At 30.8% G+C, this 22292-nt stretch overlaps 11 protein-coding genes and 2 non-coding genes across 13 annotated transcripts; 3 read left to right on the top strand and 10 right to left on the bottom strand.

The window, feature by feature from the left end:
* Positions 1 to 562: 562 nt before the first annotated feature.
* SCDLUD_000886 lies at positions 563 to 636 on the bottom strand. Its single transcript has one exon. It is a non-coding gene; the product is annotated as a tRNA-Ile (tRNA).
* Positions 637 to 1225: 589 nt separating this feature from the next.
* LAS17 (actin-binding protein LAS17) lies at positions 1226 to 3124 on the top strand (the record flags this gene model as incomplete). Its single annotated transcript, XM_046079880.1, has 1 exon — positions 1226 to 3124. One exon carries the CDS (start codon positions 1226 to 1228, stop codon positions 3122 to 3124), a length of 1899 nt encoding a protein of 632 aa, XP_045937191.1.
* A 456-nt stretch (positions 3125 to 3580) lies between these two features.
* Positions 3581 to 4771, bottom strand: SCDLUD_000884 (uncharacterized protein; the record flags this gene model as incomplete). The annotated part of the gene is made up of 1 exon (XM_046081527.1): positions 3581 to 4771. The coding sequence occupies one exon, from the start codon at positions 4769 to 4771 to the stop codon at positions 3581 to 3583; it is 1191 nt and encodes a 396-aa protein (XP_045937190.1).
* An 875-nt stretch (positions 4772 to 5646) lies between these two features.
* Positions 5647 to 5832, bottom strand: SCDLUD_000883 (40S ribosomal protein eS30; the record flags this gene model as incomplete). The annotated part of the gene is made up of 1 exon (XM_046081392.1): positions 5647 to 5832. A coding segment is annotated over one exon (186 nt), but the record flags the coding sequence as incomplete, so codon positions are not given.
* A 2258-nt stretch (positions 5833 to 8090) lies between these two features.
* SER1 (O-phospho-L-serine:2-oxoglutarate transaminase) lies at positions 8091 to 9245 on the top strand (the record flags this gene model as incomplete). The annotated part of the gene is made up of 1 exon (XM_046079879.1): positions 8091 to 9245. The coding sequence occupies one exon, from the start codon at positions 8091 to 8093 to the stop codon at positions 9243 to 9245; it is 1155 nt and encodes a 384-aa protein (XP_045937188.1).
* A 182-nt stretch (positions 9246 to 9427) lies between these two features.
* Positions 9428 to 10831, bottom strand: MEC3 (Mec3p; the record flags this gene model as incomplete). Its single annotated transcript, XM_046079878.1, has 1 exon — positions 9428 to 10831. The coding sequence occupies one exon, from the start codon at positions 10829 to 10831 to the stop codon at positions 9428 to 9430; it is 1404 nt and encodes a 467-aa protein (XP_045937187.1).
* A 312-nt stretch (positions 10832 to 11143) lies between these two features.
* On the top strand, positions 11144 to 13210 carry GUF1 (GTPase GUF1; the record flags this gene model as incomplete). Its single annotated transcript, XM_046079877.1, has 1 exon — positions 11144 to 13210. One exon carries the CDS (start codon positions 11144 to 11146, stop codon positions 13208 to 13210), a length of 2067 nt encoding a protein of 688 aa, XP_045937186.1.
* A 60-nt stretch (positions 13211 to 13270) lies between these two features.
* On the bottom strand, positions 13271 to 14095 carry COQ11 (ubiquinone biosynthesis protein COQ11; the record flags this gene model as incomplete). Its single annotated transcript, XM_046079876.1, has 1 exon — positions 13271 to 14095. The coding sequence occupies one exon, from the start codon at positions 14093 to 14095 to the stop codon at positions 13271 to 13273; it is 825 nt and encodes a 274-aa protein (XP_045937185.1).
* A 453-nt stretch (positions 14096 to 14548) lies between these two features.
* SCDLUD_000878 lies at positions 14549 to 14775 on the bottom strand. Its single transcript, XR_006829183.1, has one exon. It is a non-coding gene; the product is annotated as a snR36 (small nucleolar RNA).
* Positions 14776 to 14912: 137 nt separating this feature from the next.
* Positions 14913 to 16142, bottom strand: GCD7 (translation initiation factor eIF2B subunit beta; the record flags this gene model as incomplete). The annotated part of the gene is made up of 1 exon (XM_046079875.1): positions 14913 to 16142. One exon carries the CDS (start codon positions 16140 to 16142, stop codon positions 14913 to 14915), a length of 1230 nt encoding a protein of 409 aa, XP_045937184.1.
* A 472-nt stretch (positions 16143 to 16614) lies between these two features.
* Positions 16615 to 17349, bottom strand: SEC72 (Sec63 complex subunit SEC72; the record flags this gene model as incomplete). The annotated part of the gene is made up of 1 exon (XM_046079874.1): positions 16615 to 17349. The coding sequence occupies one exon, from the start codon at positions 17347 to 17349 to the stop codon at positions 16615 to 16617; it is 735 nt and encodes a 244-aa protein (XP_045937183.1).
* Positions 17350 to 17834: 485 nt separating this feature from the next.
* Positions 17835 to 18488, bottom strand: GSP1 (Ran GTPase GSP1; the record flags this gene model as incomplete). The annotated part of the gene is made up of 1 exon (XM_046079873.1): positions 17835 to 18488. The coding sequence occupies one exon, from the start codon at positions 18486 to 18488 to the stop codon at positions 17835 to 17837; it is 654 nt and encodes a 217-aa protein (XP_045937182.1).
* Positions 18489 to 19923: 1435 nt separating this feature from the next.
* On the bottom strand, positions 19924 to 20274 carry ATP14 (F1F0 ATP synthase subunit h; the record flags this gene model as incomplete). The annotated part of the gene is made up of 1 exon (XM_046079872.1): positions 19924 to 20274. The coding sequence occupies one exon, from the start codon at positions 20272 to 20274 to the stop codon at positions 19924 to 19926; it is 351 nt and encodes a 116-aa protein (XP_045937181.1).
* Between the last annotated feature and the right edge of the window lie 2018 nt (positions 20275 to 22292).

The following is a 22292-nucleotide window of genomic DNA, read 5'->3' as shown; positions in this document are numbered from 1 at the left end:
CCATAGAGTTTCACAGTAAATAAAAGTTTGGATTTAAAAGTCAGAAATAATAGTAGTATTTGCGCTGGGGTACTCTAAATTATCCTGTGCTATTTATTTATTGAATATTATTGTCGCAAACATTCCGATGCCAGAGTTACTTGAACTATTATTTGTACAAATAAGGGAAATACAATATAAATATTTTGTTGAATAAATTTCTATGTATTTATGGTAGTGTGTATGAAAATAAGTATAAACGACATGTAAAGAATGTCAATACCAGCATTTTTTTTTTTTATTTTGATTAATTTTTTCGATTATGTAGTAAATATTTTTATGATAACCAGCAAAGATTTTTAGAAAATATGGATATGTAATATAGTAAACAAGATCTGAGAGGGAAAAAAGAAAAACATACGCAAAATGTCAGCAATATTTATAATAATTTTTATTAAGCAAAAACAAAAAGTAAAAAAGTGTGTGTGTGTGTTATTGTTCGTTCCTTCCGTTTTTTTAACTTGCATTAACAATTTTAATAAGCAAAAAAAAAAAAAAGAAAAAAAATGCAAATTAAAAAAGTTGGTTCCTAGCAGGATCGAACTGCTGATCCCCGCGTTATTAGCACGGTGCCTTAACCAACTGGGCCAAGGAACCAAACTGTTATACACAATTTTAATCTTGTGTCCATTTTCATTTTTTAAACCAATTAATGAAACTAGCCGTATTATTCAGACGGAGAAGTTGGCTCATGCAATAAGCTTGTTGCTATATTGGAGGCTTTAAACTCAGTATGAACTCATATATAATAAATAAATCTTTGCAAAAATGTTTAAATAAAATGGGTCTCAGTTAGGTCCTTTAAAATACTTTTTTTTTTTTTTTTTTTCATTTACATTAATATATTTGTTTATGCATTCTTCATTCTCAAATTTATGTATATTTTTAGTTTTTGTTTATAAGTCCGGGTAACTTTACATTACCAAAAAGCTTTTTTTTTTTCCCCCCTGCTATTAAAATGAATCCTGGCTGTGGTATTCGCAATCATTAACGCTGAACAGCTCTAAAAAGGGGGGAGAGAAAAGAAACGAAGAGGAAAATAATTTTTTGTATCTTGGCTTTTTATAAAGACAACAACAATTTAAAACAAAGCAAATAAATAAATAAATAAATAAATAAATAAATAAATAAATAAATAAATAAATAAATAAATAAGTAACTAGGTATAAACCCATAAGAACAAAAAATGGGCTTGCTATCGTCGGGTGATAAGGAAAAAATTAAAATAGCATTACCTAAGTCATTCAATAAAATCATTTATGTTTCAGTAGCACGGTTATACATTGCGTATCCCAATCCAGATAAATGGCAATATACAGGATTGACAGGTTCGATTGCATTAGTTGACGATTTGGTTGGTAACACCTTCTTTTTTAAATTGATTGACATAAATGGGAACAGAGGCGTTATATGGGACCAAGAATTATATATTAATTTTGAATATTTCCAAGACCGTACATTTTTTCACACTTTTGAATTGGAAGATTGCATGGCTGGTTTATTATTCGAAGATATCGGCGAAGCTCAACATTTTTATAAAAGGGTTGTTAAAAGAGAAAAATATGCATCCAAGAAGACTTTATCCAATAATAATGCCATCGCATTGAATAAGAGCAATAACGGTGGAGGTAATAAAAGTAGCTCGAATAGTAATATCCATGGACCAAGGGGGGAATCCTTGATCAGTGATCAAAGGCAACGATATGATTATGATTCACTGGCCAGAAAGAAAGCCCCACCTCCACCTCCACCTTCAACTGCAACCACTTCTGCCACTACCAATGTTACTAGAAATAACAGTTCTAAGAGTGCTGCTAGGAATGAGAGTACCAGTGCAAACACGCCGGATGTTCCGGCTGAAAGTACCTCATCTGTTCCAGTGGTCCATCATGTTCCCCCACCTCCGGATCATTACGTTAATCCAACACCGTCAACAAATCCCGATTTGGAAAAAAATCGACCTGAAAATAACAAAACAACACAATCTGTTAATATGGATACTAGATTTGCTTTCCCAATTCCACAAATGAAAAACTTTGGTTCTTCTATTTCGGCGGTAACACCTGTAGCTGCAGTACCCCCACCCTTACCGGCGGGCAACAGACCAGCGCTGCCTCAAAGAAATGTGCCACAACCATCGTCGCCGGTTCTGCCAAACAGATACAATGCAATTCCTGCAGTTGGTGGGGCATTTCCTCCACCATTACCTCCATCTAGAAGAGGACCAGTTCCGGCACCACCTCCAAGAAGAACGACAGCAGCTCTGCCAACCATAAATGGATATACGCAGCAAGAACCTTACAACAATACCAATCTTGGTAGAGCTGTTCCACCTGCACCTCCGAAACGAGGACCTGTTCCACCGCCCCCTCCGCGTGCGGCTAGACCCACACCCAGTTTACCTAATCGTGTGCCATCTAATCCTGTTAGTTATGGCCAACCACAGCAATATAATGACTATAACACACGACTACAACAACAACAACAACAACAACAAGAGGTTCCATATGACCAAAGCGCTTACCCTCCCTCACAGAATCAAATACCTATGGCACCACCAATGCCAAGTATGGGTCAAAGTGCTGCTGCTCCACCACCACCTCCACCACAAATGCCGAGTATGGGCCAGAATGCTGCTGCTCCACCACCTCCACCACCAATGCCAGGTATGGGTCAAAGTGCTGCTGCTGCTCCACCACCACCACCACCAATGCCAAGTATGGGTCAAAGTGCTGCTGCTCCACCACCACCACCGCCAATGCCAACTATGGGCCAAAACAATTCTAACAATAGTTCTGGACTTACAGAAACAACTGGAGATGCTGGTAGAGATGCTTTACTGGCTAGTATTAGAGGCGCAGGCGGTATTAATTCATTGAAGAAAATCGATAAGTCACAGTTGGACAGGCCAAGTGTGTTATTACAAGAAGGAAAAGATAATAAGCCTGGCGTTAATAACAGTAATGGGGCTAGTACATCAGGAGGTGGTGGCCCACCTTCTTTGGCTGATGCATTGGCTGCTGCTTTGAACAGTCGGAAGGCAAAAGTTTCGTATAATGGAGATGATGATGGTGGCGATTGGTAATGTACACATGTTCGAAACATGATATACACTGAATCGATATCGGACATATATGAATCCAAAACAAGGAGGAGGCAAGTAATTGGATAAATTTTAGAGATTAATAAGTTTGATGGGAAACAGATTTGTAGAATTAAAATTTTTTTTTTTTTTTGATTATCCTTATTAGTGTTATCCCCCCCATCTGTATTTTATATTTTGTATTTTAATAGGAGGAGTAGTTTATATCATAAATATAAAATGATTGAATGTAATACACATAACGTTGTTGTGTTATCTTTCTAGCAAGCTTTACGATAATTACATACCTGTTTTACATGCCAAATACGGACTATAGTTACCATGCTTTTACTTTTATACACATATAATTCCTCTTCCCTCCCGTTTTTTTTTTTCTTTCCTTTTTTCTTTTTTTTTTTTTTTTTTTTTTTTTTTTTTTTTGAACTTACAAGGCTAAGATTATATATCATTATATTTAGTACACCAAGTCTTAACCCAGGAAGTTCCCTTTTCTTCACCCAAATCGCCAACTATCTGACATATTTTTTTTAAATATTTATTATCCAAAGTGTCCACAATGGATGTCAATTCTTGATCGTTCTTATCAAAATCATTTCCTAACAAAAACAGAGTACTGACCAATTCATCGGTTTGGACAATAACATTGTTTTGCAAGGTATATAGTTGATCTAATTCGCCAGCCAGCTTTTTGGTTTGTTTTTTTTTAGAAACTCTATTTAATTGCTGATTTAAGCCGCTCATCAATAGCTTAATGAACTTTATTTTTTGTATCCACCGTTTAACATACTCAATCATATTTTCTAAAGCTTCTTCACTCAGTTCTTCTTTGTCTAAATCGCCGTCCTCTTGATCATCATCAGTATCATAATTTATATCAAATGGATCATCCGAGTTAGATAATTGGGGATCTTCCAGCCAGTCTTGTAGTTCTGTTAATGTATCATTCAATAATTTTATAGAAATAGTGTTGATCTTAGATGTGATAACACCAAATGAATTTAATTTGCACAATTTTTTCAATTCATCACAAGAGGCCCACATTTTACCTATGCATATTAATCTATTATCCTCACCAAAAGCTACCTGGTCTGACTCGTCCATTTTGACTTGTTCAAGGGTAGTGTTAGCAAGTATTATACTTTTAGTAGCTTGTGCAACGTTAGATAATGAAGTAACTATTCCTAGTACGTTAGTATCTAGATCATTAATAAAAAAACACGGATAGTAATTCTTGTTTTTGTAATTAGTAGTGGTAACAGTATTATCATAAAATAGTGGCAAAACACTTAATAAATAAAACACAGAATTGGTCAATGAAGTTAATTCTTGAAAAATTGGTTTAACCACCCGAGGATTAATATCATTAAAAACTTTATTTCCATCTTCAGCCTTTTTAGTGATTTGTGATGGTGACAAAACAATACCTAATTTAGTAGCATGTGCTTTAATTAATTCACTTAGCTTAGAAACTTCCTCTAATTCATTGGGCTTAGCATTGCCATCTTTAGAATTAAATGTCTGGCCAATCTTTGTGTGGAATGAGTTCTCATCTGTATAAATGTCCTGAAAATTCTCCTTGATACTATTAACTAATTTTAAAATTAAAGTAACTGAAATATTATCATCCATTTTCTGTGCTTGTATATAGAGCTAGTTGCACTTATTACTTGTGTGATATGTCGTTAAGATTTGGTTATATTAGTAATGCATGCGACAAGCAACAATTCTGACAAAAAAAGAAAAAAGAAAAAAGAAAAAGAGAAAGAAAAAAAAAAAATTGGAAAAAAAATGATTTATACGAAATTGTTTAAACAAAATGGCACAACAGAGAAGAGAACTAATAAATTTATTTCTCGGACTGTTAAACTGGTATAAAATGGTTAATTATTTTACCAAAAAAAGTTGAGAGACTTTATTATCAATAAGCTAACCATTGACCTTTCAATCTCTAACCTCTAGAAAGCCAAAAACTGTCCCAAGCTTACCATAGAAAAACTGCTTTTCATTTTGTTTGTTTGTTTTTTTCTTTTTTTTTTTTTTGGTTGAAAATAACTCTTTCAAGAATCTTTTATCACAAGAAAAAAGGATTTAAAAAGCTTATAAAAAATCCCTCACCCAAACTTAAGCATCTCATAAAATAACTAGCTTATATTCAATGCTCCAATTTAATAACACCTTTTTAAGTGTCTAAAAAAAAAAAAAGAATTATTAACAATCTTCCAAGAATACAAGCAACCTATATTAATATATATCCTGCATGTTTCGCGTGTAATAAAACCAATAAAAATCTTATGAAAAAATGACAGCTATTAAAATAGGTCCATATATATATATAAACAATAATAATAAAGAAACTATCTAATTGTATATTTATTTCATACTATATATGTGGGACCTTATCCTGCCTTGTAATATATGTATGTATATATATATAATTTTAAAAGAAATTTATTAATTAAAAAAAAAAAAAGATATTAATAGATTTTTCTCCCCTAACCAAGAATCTAGGCGGAAGGAGATGGATTCATCTTTCTCTTACCATTGGTCAAAGTGACATTGACAAATCTTCTGTTGTACAACATTCTCTTGTAAGCACGACCCTTTGGTTTCTTTGGTTTTTCTTGCTTGTCAACCTTTGGAGTTTGAGATTTAACTTTACCAGCACGAGCTAATGAACCGTGAACTTTACCCTGTAATTAATTACTAAAACTTTTTGTATTCTTTTTGTAGCTGCCGCTCAATCCAAAATATTAATTAAGCGGTACAAAAAAAAAAAAAAAAAAAAAGAAAAATTAAATTTTTAAAAAAAAATGTTAGTAAAAAGAACTTGTTGAAAAAATCTATAGAAAAACATACTACGTCAATAGGAGAAAAAAAGTGCACAATAGTTAAATACGCCACTTTGGATTAATAATACAAGCTTGCTTTTTACAGTTACTATGAAATATCCCAATTACCAAAGCATCAATGATCTTAGAGGCTTCAAAACTTTAAAAATTTAGAGTTCGAAATATTTGTCTTTTTTTTTTTTTAATCCCACATTGTTACCCCGTGTAACAAAATTTTAACTTGTATTCTGAGACTGTCGCCCTCACAAACTTTAGAAATATGCACTCTGTTTTCATAATAAGTACCCCTGGTAGAGTAACAATACGCTTATATTTGCCACTAAACATCATTGCTTAAAAACGTTTTTAAATGCCAAATTTATAACGGGTGTACCAGCAGAGTAGTTATTCATTGTAATAAGCCCAACTATTTTCTACGTGATCATAACACAGTTTATCGACCCAACTGGCGCTCCCATTAATCACATCTATCACTTATTTCCTTTCTATGTCCTACCTGGGAATATATATATATATATTTTTAACGTGTATGTGTATATCCAAAATATAGGTGTGTTTGTACGTACCATTTTGTATAGTTTGTTTCTTGATTTTTTTATGAAATTTTCTAATAAAAATTATTGTATTCAAAATAAAAGCAAAAAAGATGGAAGAAGAACCACAAGATAAGAGGAATTTAATAAGTAAGAATCGTAATGGAGTTAAAAAATAAAAAAGAAAGGGAAAAAATAAAAAATGCTATTTTGCTATGAATTTAAAGAAGCTATTTCACCAAGGGAAAAAAAAAAAAAAAAAAAAAAATTAGAAAGAAAAAATAAAAATAAAAATAAAAATATTTGTATAGATTTAATTATGCATTTTTTTTTCTCTGGCTTTTTAAGGCAGAAAAACACATTTCCTTGCCTAAAAAAAAAAAAAAAAAGAACCATGGTTGGAAAAGAAAAACTGCCACTGTTTGTAAAAGGAAAATATGATTTTTATATTTTTATATTTTTTTTTTTTTCTTTTTTCTCTTTTTGGCCACTAATAATATATAATACTATGATGTATGGGTTTTAATCAATTTATATAACACAAAAAAAAAATAATTTTGTAAATAAACAATGGCATGCACAGATGTTTGTCACAAATTATGTTTTTGAATTTATTTTTTTTTTCTTCTTTCCACAGTTTTTGTAAGTCGCAGGAAAATCATAATGGAAAGAAGTTAAATTCTAAAACAGAGTCAATTTAAAAGTCATTATACGAATCATTCCCGTTATCCTAAGAACATTCTAATACTTTTTTTTTTTAGTATTATACAAAACAATCGTTTTTCATAGTTATCAAGTGACGTTTTATACTTTTATGTCAGCCAAAATTATGTGAGTTGATCATATTACCAAAAACGTTACTAAATGTTTTACGATCATAACTAATACTACTGTCATTTCCCTTCAAAGTAATTTTAAGTATAATAATAACAGTTGACTGATGCTATTCTTGAAAAACACTTATTTTCACTCTTTTGAGTTTTAATAGTCAAAACTTAAAGTTTGAAGTCAGTTAAGTTTGTTACTTATTCTCTTGATAAAAGAAAAAAAAAATTGTATGACACATGCATTCAGAATTAATACTAACTGTACAAGATAATCGGGAAAGAAATAATTTAAACCATGTCGTTTTTTTAATTTAATTTATTTTATTTTATTTTATTTTATTTTATTTTATTTTTTTTTTTTTTTTTTAATTTTTTTTTTCTCTCAATACAATTATTACTCATTTCTATTCTGAATATAATTTCAATTATAATTGTCAAAATTATTCTTACTTTTCAATTGATTAAATATTATAAGCATATATCATATATATATATCCATGTAAATCGTTCTTTTTTTTTTTTTTTAATTTTTTTCCAGTTTAAAAAATAGTTCTTTCAACTTTATCATTTCTTGTCCTTTTAGGTATCATATTTTGTTGAGTCTTCCCCTTTTTTTTTTTTTTTTTTTTTTTTCTTTTTTCTTCCTATAAAAGTATCATAAAATAACAAAACACCGCTACCATACAGCCTAAAGTATCTTAGCAAAGGAAAAAGAAAAAAAAAAAAAAAAGTTTATTCAATGCCTGCATTACCAACAAGGGAAGAACCAAACTATTTTGGCGCTGGTCCAGCTCTGTTACCGATCGACGTCTTACAACAAGCTGCTTGTGATTTAATCAATTACAAAGATTTGGGTTTGGGTATCGGCGAAATTTCACATCGTTCTAAAGAGGCTACTGATGTTATTAATAAGACTAAGGCTAATTTACGTAAATTGATGAATATCCCAGATACTCATGAAGTTTTCTTTATGCAAGGTGGTGGTACCACTGGTTTTTCTTCTGTCGCCTCTAACATGTTTGCTGCCTCTCATGGTAAGGGCAAAGGTGCTTACTTAGTCACTGGCAGTTGGAGTCTTAAGAGTGTACAAGAAGCTCAACGATTAAATGTGCCATGTGAAATAATTTATAATGCTAAAGATCATAATCATGGTAAATTTGGCGTTGTTCCAAGTAACAACGATTTTAAAATTACCGCTGAAGATAATTTTTCCTATTGTTATATTTGCGAAAATGAAACTGTCCATGGTGTTGAATATCAAGAATTGCCCGTATTGCCAGCTGGTGTTGAACTATGTGCTGATTTAAGTAGTGATATTTTAAGCAGAAAAATAGATGTTTCTAAGTATGGTGTAATTCTGGCAGGAGCTCAAAAAAACATTGGCCTGGCTGGATTAACTTTATACATTGTGAAAAAAAGTATTTTAGAAAAGATTGAATCATGTCCAAAAGGAGTAACACCAATCACCCCAATAGCATTTGATTGGCCAACTGTCGTTAAGAACAACTCTGCCTACAACACCATCCCCATTTTCACTTTGCACATTATGGATTTAGTTTTTGAACATTTATTGGCTAAAGGTGGTGTTTCGGAACAACAGAAGGAAAATGAGGAAAAATCTAAGATTTTATATACTGTTTTGGACAGCCATCCCGATTTTTATGCTTTGCCTGTTGACAAAAGTTGTAGGTCGAAGATGAACGTTGTTTTTACATTAAAAAAGGAAGGCTTAGACGAAAAGTTTTTAAAAGAATCCACTGCCGATAAATTAACTGGATTAAAGGGTCATCGTTCTGTTGGTGGGTTCAGAGCTTCATTATATAATGCGGTTACTATAGAAAGCGCAAGCAAGTTGGCAAAATTCTGTGACGAGTTTGCTAAACAAAATAAATAATATGTAGCGAGGACAGTGTTTACATCTGTTTTTATCTTACTAGTTTATATATTGTACCTATTATGTATCTATCTACCAAAATAAATTTCTACAAAAAAAAAAAAAAAAAAAAAAAAAAAAAATAGAAATAGAAATAGAAATAGAAATAGAAATAGAAATAAATCAATATCAAATAGATAATATTATGATATGTGTTTGGATCTGTGAATATAATATGAAATTTCAGCAAACGTTAGATCGTCGTCATTGTCTGCATTTACTGCACAATGCAATAAGCAATATTGGTCATGGGAAACACACAAAATATCGTCTTCCCCTAGATTTTCGTATATTTTATTACATAATTTCCAATCTCTACTCTTAATTATTACGCTATGATCATTCATCTTTTTGTCTTTTTTATCTCTTTTGATGTGATTATCACCATTTTGTTTTTCGTGTGAGTCTTTGTCTAAAACTAATTCCGCTTCTGTCTCGTGGATACTATCATTTCCCTCTTGGTCATCAATGTATTCATTATAATATGAGTTATTAGCGTTTTTGGATACCTCTTTCAAATGCTCTGTTAAATTTTCTTCTGGTTCGTCATTATCTTTGATATTATTATTTCCATAGCTTTCTGTGTTACAACTATCCTGATCTAGTTCCTCGTAATTTAAAGTTTCTAGTAATCCATTCCACGAAATTTCCAAAAACCAATCTAATTCATCAACAATGCATTTAAACTCGGCTCCCTTATTTCTGGAACATATCTGGACGTTTTGTAGGCTTTTGAATCTTTCTGGTCTTTTCATAAAATTGGAAAAAGCCCTTCCAAATTCACTTTGGAAGGACGGCAAACTCAACACTATTTGGTTATCTTTATTGATCTTTGGCTGTCTAATTTTATCGTCTTGTGTCTTGGTTAACAGCCTAATGGGAATTTTAAAGGAATGATCAATTACCTTACCCCCGTAAGAAGTATATTCTGAGAATTCTAAGTTGTCATTTTTAACGTCGTTGTTATTGCTATTCCCTGAATTTATTAAGTTTTCGTTATTGATATTTAAATATTCATGGAAACTAATATTAATAGCACCCATTATACTAGTTGAACTACCTTTGGGTATGTGCCATTCAGCAGGTGGTCGTATTAGCCTTATTTCTAAATTTCCGTAAGGAGGCTTTTTTTTCATCTTGGCGCTTGTGTTATTATGATTAATTGATGTTAAAACCGGATCTTCCTCAATATTACCATCTGAATTCAATCCGTGTGTGGGAGAATGATTTCCTTGTTTTATAACAGAATCATATTTTCGTAAAGCCTGTAGCAGCGGCTCCAATGAAATTTCAAACACAATATTGTTGTCCCTTACTGATTCAATAATAAAATCTTGAAATAATAATTCAGTTACAATTCTAATCCATAATTCAGGTTCATTAATTGATGTTGTGGAATTATCTGGTATGGAAATAACATATAGTAGCTGCTTAGTAAATTTTAAAATAATATTTTTTCGTATTAAGCTCGCATTGTATAACGATTTGTAAAAAACTTGAAATTCCCTAGATGTATCCAGGCTGTTTACAGATAATTTAAGTCTCATTTGAGATCAAAGAGGTTTATTTACTGTTCCTAAGTTGATAAGATTTGAAGGATATGTAAAAACTATTTAATTTTTAGAAAGTTTTAGCTAAGCATATATGATTCTTCTATTGGAGTTTTTTTTCTTTTTTTTTTTTTCCTTTTGTTTTTTTTTTTTTTTTTTTTTTTTTTTTATAAAAAAAAATTTCTCATCTTATTATTAAAACCATGCATACTTTTAAATAAATTCGCAAGTATTGAGAGCTACATTATCAATATATCATAACAAAAAAGGGGAGGGGGGAAAAATAAAATTCTAATAAAATATATTATAATGCCACATGTTATTCTTCGACGTTCAATTCTCATTAATATACGTTCAAAGTTTAACTTATCAAAAAATGCCTTCAACTCACCATGCAATGGTACTTGCCAATTCGTATTTCAGAGACGTTTTTCTTCGTCTTCATCAAATAATACTAATCCCAAAGAAGGACCAAAACCAACGCAATCTAGTAAAGAGTTGCAAGAACGTATAAACTCCATACCTATTGAAAACTACCGAAATTTTAGCATTGTAGCGCACATTGATCACGGTAAATCAACATTAAGTGATCGTATTTTGGAATATACACATACTATTACTCCGGAATTAGAAGAAATAACACCAAACTCCATTAACCAACCCGTTCTCAAAAAAAGAGCACAAGTTTTGGATAAATTAGAAGTGGAGAGAGAACGCGGTATCACCATCAAAGCACAAACATGTACTATGATATACAATTATAAAAATCAAGATTATTTGTTGCATTTGGTTGATACACCTGGGCATGTTGATTTTAGAATGGAAGTTTGCAGAAGTTACGCCAGTTGTTCTGGTGCACTGTTATTGGTCGATGCGACACAAGGCGTTCAGGCACAGACTGTTGCCAATTTCTATTTAGCTTATTCCATGGGTTTAGAATTGATACCTGTTATCAATAAAATTGATTTGGAAGGTAGCGCAGATATCCCACGAAGTAAACAACAGGTGGAGGAGATGTTTGAGTTGGATGCCAATCGTTGCATTTTGGTAAGTGCCAAAACAGGCCAAAACGTTCAGGAAGATTTATTACCGGCCATAGTTGAACGAATTCCACCTCCAAAAGGTGTCCATCCGGAGAAATCATTTCGTTGTTTATTGGTTGATTCTTGGTACGATAATTTTCTGGGCGTTGTTTTGTTGGTATACGTTGTTGATGGGTCAATTAAGAAAAATACCAAAATTGTTAGTGCGCACACAGGGAATAAGTACGACGTTAAGCAAGTTGGTATCATGCATCCTGATATGACACCGCAAGATATTATAAGATCTGGGCAGGTTGGATATTTAGTTCCAGGTATGAAGAATTCCAGAGAAGCTTTTATTGGCGATACTTTTTGGCAAGTGGGGAAAGAGACAGAGGTTTTGCCCGGATTTGAAGAAATGAAATCAATGGTATTTGTTGGTGCATTCCCAGCAGATGGGGTTGATTTTAAAAGCTTAGATGATGATATAAATAGATTGGTTTTAAACGATAGGTCTGTGAGCATACAGCGAGAAACTTCTAATGCGTTAGGTCAAGGCTGGAGATTAGGGTTTTTGGGTAGTTTGCATGCAAGTGTTTTCAAAGAGCGGTTGGAAAAGGAGTATGGCTCTTCCATCATTATTACTCAGCCTACGGTTCCATATAAAGTTATTTTCAAAGACGGAACAGAGAAAATTGTGACAAATCCAGATGATTTCCCGGATATTTCAACTAGAAAATCAAGGATTCTTGCTTTAATGGAACCGTACGTCGAAGTAATTATGACATTGCCTCAAGAATATTTAGGCGTAGTGATGCAACTGTGTAGTAACAATAGAGGTAAACATTTGGAATTACAATACTTGAACTCAACTAACCAAGCTATTTTAAAATATGAATTACCATTAGCTCACTTGGTTGATGATTTTTTTGGAAAGTTAAAGGGGGTTAGTAAAGGCTATTGCTCGCTAGATTATGAGGACCGCGGTTACAAAAAATCTGATCTGGTAAAATTGGAGTTGCTAATTAATGGGAACAGCATTGATGCCTTATCCGCTGTATTGCACAAATCTCAGGTTGGCCATGTGGGGAAATTATGGGTGCAAAGATTTAAAGAATTTGTTAAATCACAACTATACGAAGTGGTTATTCAAGCTAGGGCAGATAATAAAGTCATTGCCAGAGAGACGATTAAGGCACGAAGAAAAGATGTCTTGGCCAAATTGCATGCAAGCGACATTTCTAGGAGAAAAAAATTATTGGTTAGGCAAAAAGAAGGTAAAAAAATGATGAAGAGTGTTGGCAATGTTCAAATTCCACAGGAAGCATATCAAGCATTTTTAAGAAAAGATTAAGTTCGCATGTATAAAATTTTTTTTTTCTGTTCATGTACATATATATATATATATATATATTTATATAAAATCTCTTTTAATATCGGCTAGAGTAATAATACCGCCTTCCTGAAACTTTGGATCTTCAATCTTTCGAACAACTTCTTTGGAAACAGATTGTATTGAACAAGTAAAACTTTTATTTTTAATGATGTTGCTATTATTTAAAATGCAAGCAATTGCGGATCTTGGAGTTGTATCTGTACTGTTCTCATCGTACATGAACCCAGGACGCAGAATTATTGGGGTAAAATAGTCTTCGTATTGTAAAACATGTAATTCAGCTTTCCTCTTGGTAGTAATATAATCAGCCGATATAAAATTTTTCACTAATGGTGTTTCTTCGGCTGAAATATAAGTAAATGATCTTTTATGTGTGCTAGTGTTGGTATTAGATGATTTTATCACATCTTTGAATACATCTGCCAAAATTTTACAACTCTGATAGTTGTATAGCTCATATTGGTTAACATTCTTATCAACAGCAGAAGTATTCTTGGTTGTGGATTTAAAAAAATAATCCATCAAACCATTTGCAAATTGACATGGTGTTTTGGAATTAATTATTTTTTTATAATTTTCATTTGGATTAATTATACCAATTGAATGAACAACATGGTCAACATTGGTTAAAATGCTCTTGTAAGTTGCTGGGTTAAAAATATCTACCGATTTATATTGCAAAAAGGGCGAATGTGACAATGAGTGCTGTTTGCCTGCCAGTGACCTTGAAGCTACTATAACATTGTATCTGTTTGTATTCAGAAATTCGGTTACAATTTTACTACCTAAAAATCCATTGCCGCCAAAAACCATTACTGTGGGTAGAAGGCTCTTCATCGACATGATTGTTGAATATGTGTATGTCGTCAAAGTGATTCTTATCTTAAGAACTAAAGTGCAAAGTTTTTATTATTTGTGACTATGATGTCACAACATATAAAGTAGTTTAAGTATGTAGTGGAGGAAAAAAAAAAAAAAAAAATTAAAGAAAGGTAATAATGAAAAAGACGTATTTATTTAACTAATCGTATATATATATATATATATATTATTAGTTAAGAAAAAACCAAAGCACAATACCGGCAGGGTACACAATAATAATAATAATAATAATAATAATAATAATAATAAAATTTATAAAAAAAAAAAGATAAAATATACGTGCCTTCAGCCAATTGATACTCTAGTCCTTGATGGTATTTTTTGTATCAAGGATGCTGAACTTCTGTTTCTTACATGGTACAAAGCAAGAAATTACTAAATTACGTAGAAAAAAATCAAAGAATGTAGAACAAATACTAAATAATAACCTAATTACGATACAATTCGATTTTTTCAGATGATAAAACAACTTTCAAATGATCGTACTCAAAGGTGTTCGATATTATTATAGCCCATTGAATAAAGAAACAATTAAAAATAATTAGTTTCATGTGATTCATCCAGCTCAAAGTTTTTTTACTTAAAGTTTGATTAAAACAAAAACAAACAAACAAAAAAAAACTGAGCGAGGCACAGGGCATAAATTGATAGCAAATTATAAAGAAGCTATCGTGTGAATCAAGCAAGTAAAAAAAAGAGGGGGGGGGGAAGAAAGTATCATCATTATCCTAATATCAATAAATAAAAACTAATAAAAACAAAAAGTTAATTGAATACACTAGTAAAGGTTACCAGTGACTGGTGCAAATACCACATCTTCTTGTTTGTAATTGTCCCAAACAATTCTATACATAAAACTTGGAGCAAACCCACCAATATTAGTAATTACAATATCTATATTTTCTGGAGGAACGTAATCATCCAACGGGTTAACCGTCATCAATCTATCGAGACTGATATGGCCGCCGCTACCGATTTCTATAAAATCTGATATATTAAAAGGGTACAAGGGGCTCAACTTATATAGCCCAGCAACAGCAAACACAGGTGTTTTGAACTCTTTGGCGCATTCGCAACAAGAAGTAACGCCTGTTGTCGAAGCTATACAAGCACCATTGCTAAAAATTTGTTTGCAACCCAAAATAACTTTACCAACCCTGGACATGACACTAAAAACCATGCTATCTGGAATAACAACGGTGTCGATGCCATTGGAGCTCAATTTCCAAGCGAATTCATGGGCTCTTTTAGTATTTGTTGGATAACCTTCGGTGACTAAAACGGTAAAATTTCTGCCACCTTGTTTTTTGGCCTTCAATAAAAATTTCAAAACTGTTTTAGAGTCTGGTGTTGGAGTTAGTAATATTTCTCTATCATGAATTAAGTCAATAGCAATAGAGAAAATTCCGTCGTCTATATTTGATATTTCATCAATTAAATCTTTAATTCCTTGAATCATTAGTTGCCTTACATCTGTGTTTTTTGCTTTTAGCGTTTTTAATGATATTTTAAATTTACTATTATCATTATTTTCTGGTGTCTGTAATAAATTAAACATGCTACTGATCATAGGCTCCGCAGAAGTAGTAATACTAGCTGCATTATGAGTAGAGCTACCCTGTTGTTGTTGCTGCTGCTGCTGTTCTTGTTGTTGTTGTTGCTGCTGATCTGATAGTAATTCTTCTTTGATAATGTATAGTAATCTTCTAATCATATTACCGCAACTGAATTCTCTAGGTTGAGCTTTTTCCAATTGATAGCCCAATTGGGATAACTTCGTAAATAACTCATCGATAGAGGAGAATTTTATAAAACCAATGAATCTTTTTAACAATTGTAACGTTTCTAAAGAGATTTCGTAAGACCCTTGTATTTGTCTTCTCTTCAATTTATCTATAAATGCATTTATTTGAACATTAATGTCGTTATTTGTTGTTAGTGAAGTTGCATTAACGTTGTTATTTAAGGATGACAAAGCTGGTGTTGATTTTGAACTATTAATAGACATTGATTTGTGGCTGATGGTAAAATATGTTAAAAAGACACAAAGAAAAATGGAAATCAAGTTGGATAATTATATATTTTTGGTATTTGATTTATTTGTCAGGAAGTTTTGGTAACTGAATTTGTAGGGGGGGGAGGGACCAAATAGGTGTGTGCAGTTCTATGTGGTTTATACATTATAAAAAAAAACGAAAAAATTTTTAAAAAAAAAATTTAAAAAAAAAAAAAAAAAAAAAAAATTAAACGCTATAAAGTCTCAATTCTTATTACAACGTAGGGCTTTTTTTCTTTTTTCTCTCTTCATCCTTAATTTCACCTTTAATGTCAACTTCAATTCCAATTTCAACTCTATTCATTTTTTACACTCTCAAGATGGTTTGTTGACCCATCTAGATATGAATAAAAAAATTAAACCAAAATAAAAATCTAATCTGTTTTTAAATATTAAATACATATAAATAAATCATAAAAGTTTATTATAAATCGCCATTTTCCTTCAAGATAGCACGTTCAGCACTGACAAATAATAATTTCAACTTCAGACTTAAATCTTTGATTTGAGCAGGGTTAGCAACTTTACGAGAAGTAAGCAAATCAGTAACCAAAGCTAGACCACGTTCAGCTTCTGCTTTAGCCTTAATAAACTCACCCAATTTCATATAAACATCTGTTTTACGTAAACTTATTTGTGGATCTGCCAACAAGCCCAATGAACAGAGCATTTCTAAATCTTGTAAACATAAAATTAGCATATCCTGGCCATCATCAGTTGTACTGCTACTTTCTGCAGTAGTATTGTTTTTAGCATATTTTTGTGAATATAAAGCCAATGTTAAATCGACTTTATGTTTCATCATAAATTGCAACTCTTGCATTTGTATAGCAAAGGCCTCATAATAAGAACGTGCCTTTAACATCATATCTATACTTAAAGTAACAAACTTTAGAGCATCCTCATATTTTTTTTTCTGTAAAGCTTCGATACTTTTACTAAACATACCTTTAATCAAAGTTGTGCTTTTAGCATTTGGTTCAGGTGTTATTTTTCCCAAGGCCAGGGTACTATGGATCAATGAGTTAGATAGCTCATTTATTTGATTAATGTTAATTTCAAGCGCTGTGTTATCGGTATTAGTACCATAGATATCTTTGATATCGGAAGTTAGTTTAATTTGCTTGCTATTTGGATTATAATCAATCAATGAGGACATTTTTTTTTTTTTTTTCTTTTCTATCTTTCTTATTTGGACAATTTGAATTCAGGCTTATATGTATATTTATATTTATATTTATCTGATTCTTATGTTTTAGCGTCTGTTTTTCTTTTTTTTTTAAAAAAAATGAAAGAATCTATGTTAAATATTTTAAATATAAAAGTAGAAAGTTTTATTAGCCATGTAAAACGAGCATGATATATTTTTATTAACCCGGCTTTTTTTATTTATTGAAGTAATTAACAAAAGCATTTGTTTTTTTTTCCCATTTAAACAAAACAAAGCTACGATTGAACGGAAAAGTAACAAGATATAGAGATATAATATGTTTTTGATTTCAAGGGAGGGAATGGAAAGGTTATAAAATAATACATATGTGTATTTGTATGATGATAATAATAATAATAATAATAATAATAGTTATACGTATGAAAAGAAATGCACATATACATGTAATCACTCCCTGTTATTTAATAATCTCCTTACAAATCAGCATCATCCTCATCTGGCAATGGTAAGGCAGTAGCTTGTTCCATTTCTTGTTGATATTGTTTCATTAAAGTTTCATCGACTTGAACTTCTGGTGGAGCTAAAGCTGGAGAAGCGACAAATTCTAATTGTGGATTGCCAGCCAATTTTCTTGCTAACCATAAGAATGGCTTTTCAAAGTTGTAATTAGACTTGGCAGAGATATCGTAATATTGCAAGTTCTTCTTTCTGTGGAAAGTAATAGTTTTAGCTTTGACCTTTCTTTCTTTAACATCAACTTTGTTACCACATAAAACAATAGGGATGTTTTCACAAACCCTAACTAAATCTCTGTGCCAATTTGGAACGTTTTTATAAGTGATTCTAGAAGTGACATCAAACATAATAATGGCACATTGAGCGTTAATATAGTAACCATCTCTTAAACCACCAAATTTTTCTTGACCAGCGGTATCCCAAACATCAAATTTAATTTCACCAAAATTGGTAAAGAAACTTAATGGATGAACTTCAACACCAATAGTAGCAATATATTTCTTTTCAAATTCACCAGTTAAGTGTCTTTTAACAAAGGTGGTTTTACCAGTACCACCATCACCAACTAAAACTAATTTAAAAGTAGGAATTTGTTGTTGTTGTTCAGCCATGGATTCTTATTTTTGTGATTCTTCTTCTTTCCTTTTTATTTTTTTTATTTTTTTTTTTTTTTAATTCCCTTTTGTTCTTAAACAGGTAGAAGTAAAGGGAAGTTTGTATGAAAAGAATGGAAGTGAAGTGGTAAGATCAAAAAGAAAAAAATAAAAAGGAAAAGAAAACGGTAATGGCATTATGATTTTAAAAGTTTTTATAGAAATGTGAAATAAAAGAAGGAAAAAAAAAAAAAAGAAATTGGAAGAAAGTGCTAAGAAAAAAAAGAGGAAAAAGAAAAAAGAAATGAACAACAACAATCATTAAAAATAGTAAGAGAAAAGGCAGTAAAAAGCGTACAAGAAAAGAAAAGAAAAGAAAAGAAAAAGAAAGAAGAAAAAGAAAAAAGAAAAAAGAAAAAAAATTATTTTCCATAAAAGTGGCTGAGAGACAGTTTGCCTTGTAATTCAAGCAAAGAAATAGCTGTATATCACACCTGTAAATATGAATATTTGGGTGGCAAATATATATATATATATAAAGTGTTTTTTCTCTTTTTTCTCCGCGTAGATGGTTCGAATTAAAGACAAGCTTCCATTAATATTGAAAATACATAAACCATTTTTAATTACTACAAACCTTTCAGATGGAAATATTAAACACAATCTTGTAATGCTTTATTCCATCACTTGAAACAAATACAACAAAACAAAAGCTCGTGCATGTCTGTAATATTTAAATAAATGGAATTTATATATATATATATAATAAGGAATACGTAAATACGTGCCACCATCACTAAATCTTTTTCTTTTTTTTTTTTTTTTTTTTTTTTATTTAGGCAGTAAAGTGGCACTGGCTGAGATTATTAGATCACTCAAATTTTAGAGTACAATCCCACCATAATCAAAATCATAACTACAGTAATACATAATAATAAATTCTTTTTAAAAAAAAAGGAGAAAAAAAAATTAAAAAAGAAAAAAAAAAAGGAATTACCAAAAAAGATACAATGGAAGATAAACAAATAAAAAAAATGCAATAAAAAAAGGAGGGGGCAAAGATAGGATAATGATGAAAAAAGAAAAGAATGAAAAACAAAGTATCGTATCAATCAGGATAATTTGACAAAAAGGGAAAAAAAAAAAAAAAAAAAATAAAAAAAAAAGGCAGAGTACAATAAAAATGAAAACAAGACAAATATCTGTTAGTTAACAATACGCTAGCAATCATCCTTCATTCAGTTATTGCCTTTCCATTTCATATCTACATATGTAATTTTTTTTTTTTTTTTCCTTTTTTGCACTCTTGCCCACATCGTATGCTCACTCTCTTGTATATTAAAAAAAATACAATACTTGCTATCTCAGATTATTTATTCATCATTTTCTACACTTTGCAGTGAAACACTAAACTCTTTCTGTTTGTATTGCATTTTGTTGCTTATTTCTCTCTTTAATGGTGTTCCTCTTCAGGTTCTTCTTCTAAAACCAACCAGTCTTCTTCAGCAGCAGTGGAAGCATCGGCACCTTCCTCAGCGGCATTAGTTTGAACAACTTCAACTGGTTCTTCTTCATAACTTTTCAAAGTTTTTGCATCAGTAGCATTGGCCAATTCATTAGTGAAAACTGGAGCAACTGGTGGAGACCAATGTTTGACGTTGGCATCAGCTAAGTTAATTTCTGGCAATCTGACGCTGTTTAATTCTTTCAAATATAAGTCTTGAATAACATTTCTTCTGATTAAGGTGGAGGACAATAATCTTCTGGAAGTGGTTTGAAGTGCAACTCTTTTTAATGCAAACATGGTTTTTTATATTTAGTATTGTGCCTATACAATGTTAAGATGCTGTTATGCGTACAATTCGAAGAGTTAGAGTTAAAAAGAGAAAAACAAGGAACATGGGAATAAAAAAAAAAAAGAAAATTAGAGTAGATGTAAAATATAAAGGGAAACCTTTTCCAGTTGACTAATTTCAATATAAGTGATCTGCTAAACACTGCATAAAACTCAATATTGAAAAAAACATTATGCTATTAGAGAGTTAAACATGAAAAATAAAAATAAATAAAAAATAAAAAATAAAAAATAAAAAATAAAAAATAAAAAATAAAAAATAAAAAATAAAAAAAAATAAAAAATGTTACAAATATTGCAATACACCTTATGCAGCAATAATGTGATGTTATTGGATCGTATAAAGTTACATTAGTTAACTCATAATTGAAATTATTTAGAGATTACCGGAGTAAGTTAAGAATTATAACATCGATTTTACTTACGAGCTGCGTGGCTTTCTGATTTCTTTGAGTTCCAATACGCAGTCAAGCAATATTCCTGTTTTCTAATACAAAGTAACAAATTCCATAATAATTATTGTTCTCTATCCCTATTTTAGAATTAATAGCTTAAGCTCAATCTTTCCAAGGAATCACTAAAATCATGTCTTTTAAAAATAAACAATTATAATGAACCTATTAGTTCTGAATAAGCATTAGAAATTTATACAATAAAAATAATAATAATAGTGAAAAAGTTTAACTTGTTGTGTATAGTATAGATACATACATGCACACATGTTTATTATTGAAAAAAAAAAAAAAAAAAAAAAAAAAAAAAAAAAAAAAAAAAAAAAAACAAGAAAACTAGATGCCATACAACATCGCCTAAAGCCTCAACCATTCCTTGAATGCTGTGACTTTCTGTTCTTGTTCAACACAGACAATCTTTTGCAAAGCATTATAAACTTTATAAAAGTCATGCTCATTTTTTATCAATATTTATTCCCCTGGCCTCTGATATCTCTATAGTTTCATCAACTCTTTTGATTTCACACTTTAAACATTCTCAATTGAAATTTTGTTTACCAAGGGCATATACTAAGATCGAAAGAAATATTAGAGGCACTAAACTTAATTTTTTTGAAAATCATAGAAATTAAAAATAATTATCTATTGTCATCTTCCTTTTTATATATATACTCTTTTAATTGCCTTTTAGGTATTATTTTTATTAATTTTGGTTAATTGGTTATCCTTGATTGCTCATAATACCTTTGTTTTATATCAAAAACATTAAAATTAAAGATTAATCTCGTCGTCACATGCACCGGATTGCTAAACCAATGAAAAAAATCATTTGATTATCCTTCTATATGTTAACGAAAAAGAAAAACTAAAAAAAAAATAAAAAAAAAAAATTAAAAAAAAAGAATATTTTCTCCTTTTTTTCAACTGGGCATCATGCTCACTTCATTTTGGAACTTGCAGTTTATACTACTTTTCTTATGTTTATCGCGATTTTTAAGAATACCACACACAACAGCATTCGCCGATGCACGAGATGCTTACAATCCAATCTAAAATCCCATCGTAGAAGTTAGGGTAAAATGACTCAACTACGGGATTGGAGATAAAAGTTCCCTCACAAGATTGGGTTATGTGGTCTATAGTTGCTAATAAGATTCTGACTCACAGCATATGCAAAATAAAGTCCATAATGCTAAATTTGAGTCAGAATTTTGATATAAATACAATAATTATTGGAATTGTTTATGTACTAAATTACCCTACCGAAGCAGCTTCATGATCTATTATAATAGACAATCAGATTCTGTTACTTTTATCAGTCAGTTTATGATTATAATATAACATTTACTAATTATATCATGAAACTTACTGATTATTTTTCCTACTGCGGAAGGGGTTTCTTATACATTAAGTGTCAGTAATGTTAATGATTCGGCTGGTAATTTTTCTGAAAAAGACGCTTTTAGATACTGACATTTCTGCTACAAAGAATATTTTTTTTTTTTTTTATTTTTT

Source organism: Saccharomycodes ludwigii, chromosome I, assembly GCF_020623625.1.
Source record: "Saccharomycodes ludwigii strain NBRC 1722 chromosome I, whole genome shotgun sequence".
Lineage (NCBI taxonomy): Eukaryota > Fungi > Ascomycota > Saccharomycetes > Saccharomycodales > Saccharomycodaceae > Saccharomycodes > Saccharomycodes ludwigii.
The sequence above is the reverse complement of the archived record's forward strand: the minus strand, read 5'-3'. Positions and strand labels throughout refer to the sequence as shown.